Raw genomic sequence first — 11845 nt, 5'->3', positions numbered from 1 at the left:
CAGTTTAAATCTTGGCTTTACCAGCTGCGAGAAAATATTGGCTTTGCACAAGTAACTAAAACTCTGTAAGCTTCCTCTGAACATACCAGTACTTATACCTAATACATAAGGTTATTTTGACCTTTGAAATTGAGATAATGTGTCTAAAGCACTCAGCACACATAAAGAGAGTGCTTAATATTTGTTATATTTAATAGTTATTATAACAATTATAACTGTACATGTTACAGTCAACTTATTCTTTCAATCTTTTATGTCTGAGTCTATGAATTTATAATAAGTGGAGATTTCTTAACTGCTCATGGTCACAAAAATTCTTCCAGCTGTTTTTAGAGGTTTCAGATTGTTTGTTTTTATTACCTGCTTTAGAAGCATCATGATGTAATGGAAGAACCCAGCATTAGTTTGACTGCCTCCACCTTGGGCAAGTCTTTTAATCCAATTGAAGTCACTCCACTTATAAAATGATATTGCTGGAGTGTTTCCTGTCTGAAGGTTAGAGTGAATCATATGTTCATTTGAGGTGCTGGTCACCTCCAGGGGTCATGACTGTATAATAAATGAATAAAGTGGTGCAACTGTGGGATCCCACATGTCCATCAAGGCCTTACCTCTAATGTTTGGGGCTGAGGGAATGTTTTGACCTCTGAAATGGGGTTTGGTTTCTCAAAAAAAAAAAAAACCTCATGTGCTTTCTGAGGCATGAAAAGCCTGCTTACTGCTGTCAGCTGAATTTACTCATTTAAAACGTCAAGGTTCCTTTTAGTAAATTCACTTTGCCACTAGATGATACCCTCATATGCCATACAAATGAGTTTAGTATGTATAATTCCACTGTTGAATTAACAGTTATGCATAAAAATATGCTTTTCATTAACAGTTGGTGCTTTTATGAAAAAAATCATTTTAAATATGCTTTATGCTAATTTTTACTTTTCAAGTCATTCGAGAGTACATTGGATAGGATCCTGTTTAGAAATTTACTTGCAAAGAAGTTACTTTTCAGGATGTTGCTACAAAAGCTTTGAAAAATAAAGAGGATGTGGGAGACAGGATGAGGAACTTGAATTTCAATTATATCTCTACAAAGAAAACTCTTGACAAGTGTACCCACTCACCCGTTCAGTAAATATCCGCTATGGGTAAGACTGATACTGAGATGACAAAAAGGATTCCTGCTCACAAGTTAGTACAGCAGCAGCAGGTCTGAAGTAGGCCTGCTGGAAACAAACCAAGTCTATTTTCATTTTTAAAAATAGTAAAATATGAAATAATCTGGCACCACCAATTCAAATAAAATGGCAAAATTAATATGTATTTAAAGGAAATTTTCCCTGCTCTTCATCCCCACACTTTTCATCTCTAGTTTTTTCCATTCATCATATTCTCAGGACTGGTACGTAAGGGGAAAATTTATTTGATCCTTCCACTGTGTGAGTAAGGCGACTGCATTTCTTATTTATTTATTTATTTATTTATTCATTTTTGGCTGCATTGGGTCTTCGTTGCTGTGCGCGGGCTTTCTCCAGTTGCGGCAAGTGGGGGCCACTCTTCACTGTGGTGCACAGGTTACTCATTGCGGTGGCCTCTCCTGTTGTGGAGCACGGGCTCCAGGCGCACAGGCTTCAGCAGTTGCAGCACACAGGCTTCAGTAGTTGTGGCACGCAGGCTCAGTAGTTGTGGCTCATGGGCTAAGAGCGCAGGCTCAGTAGTTGTGACACATGGGCTTAGTTGCTCTGCGGCATGTGGGATCCTCCCTCAGGGGCTCGAACCCGTGTCCCCTGCATTGGCAGGCGGATTCTCAACCACTGCACCACCAGGGAAGTACCGTGACTGCATTTCTGAACTGGACTTTTTTGTTGGACTCAGGCTCCCAAGAAATACCTCAAAGAGACTCCTTGTTGGGAGTGCCCTGTTTGTGTGTTCTAAAGGCTGCTAAGAATTGTGGCATGATTCCAAGATTCCACTGCAGGGGAGGGGTGGATCTACCTAAGTTTGCTTTTCTTGGGAAGGTCAGGCCCCTTCTAGGGTGCAGCAGTGGTAGAGGAAGAAAGACATAACACACAGTAGAGCTGAAGATTAAAGATGGTGGACTGCTGAATCTACTAGTTCCAGTGAGAGCAGGACCAGGAAGCCAGTGAACAGGAAATGCCTGGCATGGCTTTTTCAGTTACAGAGAAACAGAGAGCTATCTGGCAGACTGTACCAGTGGCACCACCCTGCCCAGAAGCCTTGTGACAGATGCCAGGGAGAGCACCAAAAGGGACCACACCATCACTCACCCCATCACTCTGTGTTCCTGTTATAACATCTAAGTTTATTGTTGACTTTCAGAAATTCACTTTCAAATATATTTTAGGACCACATCACAATCATAAGTCTGGAGCTGCTTATATACATTAAAATATGGGCAGTATTTAACAATATTTTTTACTCCATTGAATTCATAGAAAGACAGGAAAGCATATTAATATTAATTTTATTACTTTACAACTATGGTCACTTAAAAATCTCACACATAAAATACATGCAGAAGAGTTAGTAATGGTAGAAGAGTTAGTAATTCAAAATTTGAATCCTCCAAGATCATTTGCAAATATACATTTCTATATCAATTATTGTATTTCAAAAGAAAGAAGGAGCTTAAAACGAAATCTTCCTCTACGTGTTCTGACTCCATCCTAACATCATCATTAAGGTGTATTTGAAGGAGACCAAGATGTCGTTTAATTTTTTTAAAGTGTTCTCTTATCCTAGGCAAGTATCTCAGTTTAGAAATTACTTTACACATAGCCATTAAACTACAGCGACAATTGTTCTGTTAGGAGTACAGCTAATATATCAATGGGCACAGGCAAAATTAAGCAGAATGAGTAAATAATATAAGGAATTTGTTTATAAATTAAAATATTTAAGATTAACTTTACCATCTACACCTTCTGTAACATGATTAATTATATTATCAGGTACATTATCTAATACTTAGGATCAAAAACAAAGTAGACATCTTTTTGAAAGGAGAAAGAATTTACACATTTAAAACCCTTTTGATTAAAATTTGTTTGCAGAATTTCCAGACATTGGAAAACATGGCTTCAGGTCATCATTTGTCTAAAGCTGCGTTTCTTTGCCTGGCCAATAGCTGGGTTGTAGCAAATGATCACTCGTCGTACAGTTTTCCTTCCTGATTCTTGTAGACACCATTGTTCTTTCTCTCTTGGTTCTGAAGCTTCTGTGTTTTGAAACATACTTTTTCTTTAAAGTGAAAAGTACTGCAGTACTTAGGAAAATGGACATGGTGCCAAGAATCATGGTTAGTCCCAGATACATGTGTCTAGAAGAAGAGAGAATTTCCATCTTAATTATTGCAACTATCCAACTTTAAATAAAATGTAATAATATCATCCAAAAATATCAATATCAATAAAACTATCATGAGGATGGTTTTAAGAATGCAGATTCAGTGGCTATAAAAGACCTTTCTATGAACATTTGACAGACTATTGAAGGCAGTAAGCTAATATAAAGCAATTTTAGTAGTACCATCATTTTCAGTCACTGATAATTATATAATCTGTCCCATCCTCTCTGTAAATTATTTCCTTAGACCAGGTAACTATATCCCTGTTTGCCCAGAAAAGTCCCAGATTATGCTAGTGTTGTCCCAGTGTAGTTTTTAATAGTGCCCCCTTTCACTCTCAAAAGTACCCAGGTTTGCATGATAAATTATGTGGTTACCCTTCCCTCGAAGCTTGCCCAAATTCACTTCTACGGAAAAACTGCAAGAAGGAACATTAAGGGGAAATCAGAGCTCTCAGTAGAATAGACTGACTTAAGAACAAATCAGAGGTTTCAATCCATTTCTTCCATGAGTAGCCTTTAGTTCTACATTAGATTATAAGACACAAAGGTTTGAAAGGACAGGTTAAATGATTCATGCTGGTTACCTTGTATGTACATTCATAGTCTCTGATTGAATTACATTGTCTTTGCACTAAAATACAGCCTTAGTAAATGTGAATAAAGTGCCAATTCTCCTCACAGATCAGGTCCCTTTCAAAGACCAAAATAAATTTCTCACATAACATCAAAGCCTATTAAGTCAAGCAAATTTATTTGAGATGGTCGGCTAAATTCACATCCAGCTTCCAACTTACACAGTTCAGCACCAAGTTTATTTCTCTAGAGAATACTCAGCTTGTAAATTGAAAAAAAAAAAATCCTTCTTGCTTTTAAGCCATTGAAGTATTGCTTTAAGCAATAAGGAAACTAAATGTTTGATGAATTGAACTGAATGATACCATAGTGAAAAAAACCATGCCCTCAACCCCATACACACTCACACACACAGAGAAAACCTTTTACTTTTATGCATTTCAAGTACTGGAATAATTGAACATCAGTTTGGCAATAAAAGCCGGACAGATTTACAGCCAAATCCAACTCTTGCCCAGAGGGATTATATCTGACGTAAATGGGACAGTTTGGCTCAGTTTGAAAAAGAATAGAATTAAACCCCAAATGTGACCTAGATTTAAATGCTTCTGAGTTTCAGGGAATTAACTCACTTGTGTGCACAAACTTTGAAAATTCTACTCTATTCTGAAATCTTATGTCATATTTTTTTAAAATGATTACTCATTTAAAATGGGAGTCAAGATTAAGAATGGGGGGAAAATGAAAGATCTAGCCAAATAATCAGATAATAATAGAATTATTCTATAAAACAGAACAAACTTCTTGATTAGACTCTCCTTTTCCTTACAAGCAATGAAACTACATGAGGATTATTAGTGCCAATTGCATTGTGCAAACCTGGGATGTGGTAGCCGTGAGATGTGGGAATGAGTTTGATACGGTACCTAAAAGCATTTGAATCATATAATCTGCAGGATCCTCTACTTCCACATCTTTTAAATCCCCATTTGAGGCATGAAGTATCAATCAAAACTCCAAAATATACGGGAGCTGGGATTCCTGCTGTGAGAAAAACAAATAATTGCTGCTAAAAATATATGCATATCTTTTTGGTTAGCCTATAATTAATGATTCTCAGAAACCACAGTCAGTCCAAAATTCACTGCTTTGGAGATGACAGGGCATCTGTAGAAAACCAGAATGTGTCACCCCAAAATATGCCTCTGGTATAAAGATTATTTTGAGCTGACAATTTTGAGAAACAGAAGTCATAGGAGAAGCTCCAAAGACACAGCATAAGCTTCCTTTTTGTAAGGAAAATGTACATTTACAAGGGAAAATATTTGCAAGGGTCTTTCCCTTTCTGTACCAGGATGAGAAGAATTCCAGATTCAAAAAAGAGCTAACTGACCCTATTTTGCATAAAATCCTGTAAGCAAGAAGATCACATAGATAAAGATATCTAACAGTCAGTTTAGATTATTTGGTATCTTAAATAAAAATTCTCTTTATATACATTGTCCATCTAAATAGATTATTTGCCACTGAAAAACATTTAGGTGATAACTAACTTTACATTGCTCTTAATAACGTGAAGATGTTCCTCAAGATTCAAATGCTTGCCATCTTCTGTATGTTTTAAAATTTTCATAATGGCAAATTCAAACATTCACAGAATTAGAGAGGATGATGTAATACAATCTCATGTACCGTCACTAACTTTAACAATTATTAATATCAATATTTTGCCACTCCTGTGTTATCTCTCTCCAGTCCCACAACCCAACGTGCATCCAGAAACTATTTTTTTTTAATATTTTAAGAGATACCTCAGATATCACATCATTCTCCTTATATGTATTTCAGAACACATCTCTGACATTTTTTAAAAATATATCACTCTGCCATTTAACACATGACACATTTTATAATTTCTTTAATCCTATCAAAAACCCATATTCAAACTTTTCTGAATGTCTTCAAAGCAGTGTTTTAGAGTTGGCTCATTCTAATCAGGATTCAAACCAGGTAGGCAGGAATAAAGAGGTAGACATAAAGAATGGACTTGACATGGGGTGGGAGGGAAAAGCTGGGGCGAAGTGAGAGTAGCATGGACATATGTACACTACCGAATGTAAAATAGTTGGCTGGTGGGAAGCAGCAGCATAGCACAGGGAGATCAGCTCTGTGCTTTGAGATGACCTAGAGGGGTGGGATAGGGAGGACGGGAGGGAGGCTCAAAAGGGAGGGGATATGGGCCCATGTGTATGCATATGGCTGATTGGCTTTGTTGTGCAACAGAAACTAACACAGTATTGTGAAGCAATTATACTCCAGTAAAGATCTTTTTTAGAAAATTTAGTTGGTGGCTCTTTATATCAGCTTTTTCCCCAACTTTTTTTTTTTCATACTAATGATTTTTGAAGAAAGACATTTGTCCTATAGAATATGCCACAGTCCAGATTTGACTGATTGCTTCTTCACAGCGTCGTTTACTTTGTTCTCCTATCCTTCATTTTTCCAATAACCTGGTAGTTAGCTCCTGCATAGACTCAGGCAGGAACAAGGCACAGGTGGTTCTGTGTGTTCTGGCAGAAGTCACATGCTGTCTACTTGCCACTCTTTGTAATGTTAAAGTGGATCTGAGACTCAGGCTATGCCCTCCATTATGAAGTTTTTCATCCATTTTCACCTATAGCTTTCAGCAACTATTGAGGAGGTTGCAAAACAGATTGTTAAAAATTATATTATTCCTTGTGTAAAATTATTTAGGATTTTTCTATAAAAGAGAATTTTCCTTCATGACTGTTTATTTGATTACTTCGAAATATAGTTCATAGAAGGAAGGCAGGATAAATGCTCAGTTCTTTCCATTTATCAGTTTCAAAAATAATGAATTGGTGCCCTAGTATTCTCCAAAATTATTTAGGTATCATTACAGATTTACGTCTTTTTATATATTCAATGTATTTCAAGACACGGCAGATATTATAATGATTAGTTATGTTATATATTAATTAATATAATATTGTTTATATTACATATTTTATTTTCAAATTATCTCACCTTAGGCCAAGCTCCTCAAATTGGTCCTGTGTCCTTTTGACATATCCCTTTGATAGCTTTCTCACTTTCTGGCACAAAAGTTGTCCCACAATCATCTTGTGCATTTTCTACCCTAGACCTTGGTCAGTTCTCCAAGGTGCTGTGGTTTCTTTATTGAGGAATGATATTTAGATAGCACAGATTCATTGCTATGGGTGCTCATTTCTCCTGGGTTAAATAGATTCTAGATTTTTCAGGAGACAGAGTTATAAGATACACATTATTTTAAAATAAAGCTATATGAGTTCATATTAACATTTTAAGTTTAAATTAAGAATGAGTTTTACTTAAATTTTTTATTTTATGCTTTTATCGCTTTTCTATTATGCTGAAAATATTGATTCCTAATGATATTAACATAATATCTTATTTACTTTAATCTTAAAATATACAATAGTTTTAACATAACAATGCCAAAGTTAGTATTACTGACAAGACCATAAAATGTACTGAAGCAATGGGGATTTGGTAATAATTCTACTTTCCATGTAGTTTAAAGTTTTTTTCTGTATGGTTATGTCACCCATATAATATAGAGTTAGTTTTGGTTTGTTTTAAGAATTTCTTTGGTTCTGTTAATTTAATTATTTTAAATTATATAAAATTTTTGCATGCTTTCAAATTATACAACAGTTACATTTACAAAGTCTCATTTCCATCCTGTTCTCTCTCCCCTTTTTCCTTTCTTCCCTAACAGGTAAAGTTTTTTAAAAATTAGTATTAGTTTTTAGTTTATGCTTCCATTGTTTCTTTTTGTTAACAAGAGCAAATACCTCTGTGTGTGTGTATAATATTTCCACCTTTCTATACTTACACCAAATGCATCATACTATATACGTTGTTCCACATTTTGCTTTCTTTCGCTTAAAAGCATATCCTGGAGATCACTTGATATGAATTGTGTCCCTCCAAAATTCATATGTTGTAGCCCTAACCCACAATGTGATTGTATGTGGAAAAAGTAATTAAGAAGATAATTAAGGTTAAATGAGGTCATAAGGGTGGGGCCCCAATCTGATAGGAATGGTGTCCTTATAAGAAGAAGAAGAGACACCAAAAGTCTCTCTCTCTCTCTCTGTGCACTGAGAAAAGATCCAGGGAATGAACTGTGGGAAAATGGCCATCTGCAAATCAGGAAGAGAGGTCTCACCAGACACCAACCCTATTGGCACATTGATCTTGGACTTTACAGCTTTCAGAACTATGAGAAAATAAATTCCTGTTGTTTAAGCCCCTCAGTCCAGGATGTTTTGTTATGACAGCCAGTACTGACTAATATACTTGGTAACATTAGAGAGAGATTTTCCCCATTTGTCCATACAGCTGCATAGTATTCCATTATGTGGGTTTACTATAGTTTATTTAACCAGTCTCATACTGATGTACATTTACACTGCTTGTAGTCTTTTACTATTATAACTAATGCCACAGTGATTGAACATCCATAAGATTAGACTTACTTCATACTTTTGCGAGCACATTTTTGACATCAATTCCTAGAAGTGGGATTGCTAGGTCAAAAGATAAGTCTATATGTAATTTTGTTAGTTATTGCCAAATATCCCTCTCCAGAAATAGTGTAATTTTCACACCAGCAGTGTATAAATGTATCGATTTTCTATTTGTACTGTAATACAGGACAAACAACATTTGGTAATTTGCCTATCTGATAAGTAAGAATTAGTATCAGTGTAGTTTTAATTTGTACTCTTCTTATTATGAGGGTCCTTGACTATCTTTTTATATATTAAGAAGTATTTATACTTATTTTTCCATGAAATGGTTGTTTATACCTTTTACCCCATTTTCTCTTAGAGTGTTGATCTTTTTGTTCTCAGGACTTAGGTGTTCTCCTTATAATAGGGATATTAGCCACCTGTCTGTTATATAAATTGAAAAAAATTGTATGTAGTTTGTCGTTTGCTTTATATTTTTGCCATTTTCAAGTATATATATTTTTTATTTTTTATACAATTTTGAAGGTTACTTTCCATTTATAAAATATTGGCTATGTTCCCCATGTTGTATAATATATCCTTGAGCCTATCTTATACCCTGTAGTTTGTATCTACCACTCCCGCACCCCTATATTGCCCCACGACCACTGGTAACCACTAGTTTGTTCTCTATATCTGTGAGTCTGCTTTTTTTGGGTTATATTCACTAGGTTGCTGTATTTTTTAGATTCCACATATAAATGGTATCATACAGTGTTGATTATATTTTCATTTTTATGGAATCAACTTTATGAATTATTTCTTTTACTTGAGATCTTTTTCACACTGTAGGTTATATCTATGTTCTCAACGGGAGGTAGATAGACTTATTACAGCCAGGGATGTACTTCAGGCTCAATAGCCTTTTTTCTAGATAACCTCTGTTTTTATATTGTAGAATTAGAGCCAGCCATGATGGCATAAACCTCCATTTTTGTTGTTTTCCCAATTTTATCAGGATTATATTCTATCTTCACATATATCCATTTTTATGTCAAGATTTATGTAAACCACATTTATCTAAAGCTCTGAATTTGTTTTTCTTCCAGGTAGTGCCTCTCTGTCAAGTTACAGAGGAACATTTACAATGGTTTTTTCTATCTTCTTTAGAATATAAACTCTTTAAGGACAAAAACCTATCTAAATCACTCTGTTTTTTATGGGTTTTAACTAATGAATATTGAAAAATCTGGTAGTCAGAAGAAACCATTCCTATTACATTTAACAAATTGTGAATTCAAATCCACACTGCTTTGATTGTTTGAATGATCTTTCTACCAATGATATATCCTAGCATTGAGAGTAGCTCAAAAGAATTCCTTCCATCTAATAACTTAAAAAATTATATTTAGACTTCAGTTTTTCTTACTGATTCAATTTTTGCTTTCCTCTCAGAGGGCTCTTTTATAACAGCAATGGATTTTTTGACACTAGACCCATGCTAGAAGAGACAAGATTGTTTAAAAATGTCATTACTCTTATAAGATCACTTTATCATGGGTATAGCATTGGTTCTCAATATTTCTGAAAAAAAGGAAGAGAGTAGTCAATGAAAAGAGGAAGGGAAGAAAGATATGAAGGAAAGAAGAAGATTAAAAGAACAGGAATCTACTACCGACATCATTTAGTTATGTGTCATAATTCCGTAAAATATTTAGAAAATTATTCAAAATACACTTGTAATGGCTACCATAATTAAAGCATAGATTATACTTACCAAGAACTCTTACTGCTAAGGTGTAGATACCCAGGGCAAAAGACTTAAGTTGTGGCTTAATGCACCTAAAAAATCAACAAAAGCATTATGACAAATAATATAATAGTACATTAAAGCAAATAGTAATGTCAGTGATAATCTACTGAACACACATGAAATGATGTTAGGATTCAAGTAGCATTTATGGAGAACCCACTAGTATTCTAGCATAGGGAAAGCAAATTATATAAAAACCTTGTTCCATTATATGCAGTGTATCGAGGAATTTATAGTTAATATTTCTAAAATGTAAATCACTCTTACATGACATATTCAAATGGCGTTGGGTAAAGTAAAATCAAATTTAATCAGTAAAATAACAAGGACTCACAGGGAAAAAAATTCTAAGAAATTATAAGAATTTGAGGCACAGTAAAAGATTAATAACCTATAACTAGTTTTTGTGGGTTTTGGTCTAAAAGCACAGGACCCTATTGACTCAAGTTGAATCAGAATCATTGTGACATGCTTAGTGTTTTTGCTAAATAGTGGGGGCCTGAATTTACCAGTCAAGTACAAGAGTACCTAAAATAACAAGACCATCCTTAATATGACTGTATAACTTTAACTGATGGATTGGCGTATAGATTTTAAATGTAATAATCATGAGGATATATAATAACTACTGAGTGTTAACCATGGTAGTTAAGTTCTTCATATGTATAATATTTAGTCTCTGCTTTAAAAGAGTCAAAAATTACAACTCTTCTCCTTGAAGCAAATGACATTTCCTTCTGACATCAAAATAAAGTGTGGTTCATTTGAGGGATTGGTGGTGAGGAAAATTCTTCCTCTATTGGCCTGTTTATTCACTTGGCCCAGGTGACTACTTGGCACAAGGTAAGCAAATGTTGGAGAAATAGGTACCCATGAAGAATGATCCTGGTCTGAGAATTCGGGGGCAGTGCTTTCCCATCAAACCCATGTTTCCATTTGAAAGCATCAGTATCTCATGTTCTCCTTAAACCCTTTTACAAAAACAGATTTGTGGATGTTAGATCCTATCTTCTGTAGATCTTTCCTAATCAATTTCTATAATATAAGTTGTGGGAAATTAAAGCTATAAACAATATTTTGATTAGTTTCATTTTAGAAAAACTTAATATTCATCCTTTGATATATGAACTAATTTCAAAATCACCTAATCCATCTCATAAAAGATTGATTTACAATAAAATTTGACTTTTCATATTTAACAATTTTATCGAAATTTGTAATATCTTTAGGTGATTTCGATCAGTTGTTTAACAGTAATACTTGCAACACTAATTCAATGAGGAGGAAAATTTTATCACTGAAAATACTTGTTACAAAACTAATATTTTAAAATTTGAATTTACTTATATATTTTATCGAGATCTAGGATAGGAGAGCCAATAAAAAATGTTCAAGCATAAATTATAATAGAAAAACTTCTATTCAACCACATTATCTATATAAAAACCTAAAGTGGGAAAAGCATAAAAGTAGAACAAGTTTCCTGAGAGAGCTGTAAGGAATCATAATGATTCCACAGAGCAGAGTTTGAAATCACTGCTGTAGATGATCACAGTATGTCATATTAAAATTG

General features: G+C 34.4%; 1 protein-coding gene across 6 annotated transcripts in view; it reads right to left on the bottom strand.

The window, feature by feature from the left end:
• Positions 1–760: 760 nt before the first annotated feature.
• The window catches only part of SLCO1C1 (solute carrier organic anion transporter family member 1C1), a 62445-nt gene continuing 51360 nt past the window's right edge, over positions 761–11845 (bottom strand). For 2 of the 6 annotated variants that reach the window (XM_082351971.1, XM_082351975.1), the window contains 3 exons: positions 10237–10301; positions 4863–4980; positions 761–3334 (listed from right to left, as the gene is read on the bottom strand). In XM_082351971.1, the coding sequence (XP_082208097.1) occupies positions 3112–3334; positions 4863–4980; positions 10237–10301 (406 nt within the window). In that variant the 3' untranslated portion in view covers positions 761–3111. Of the gene's footprint in view, positions 3335–4765; positions 4981–10236; positions 10302–11845 lie in introns of all 6 variants that reach the window. The other 4 variants (XM_082351976.1, XM_082351972.1, XM_082351973.1 and 1 more) reach the window with 4 other exon arrangements.

Source organism: Balaenoptera borealis (genome assembly GCF_965194805.1).
Source record: "Balaenoptera borealis genome assembly, chromosome: 13".
Classification (NCBI taxonomy): Eukaryota; Metazoa; Chordata; class Mammalia; order Artiodactyla; family Balaenopteridae; genus Balaenoptera; species Balaenoptera borealis.
The sequence above is the reverse complement of the archived record's forward strand: the minus strand, read 5'-3'. Positions and strand labels throughout refer to the sequence as shown.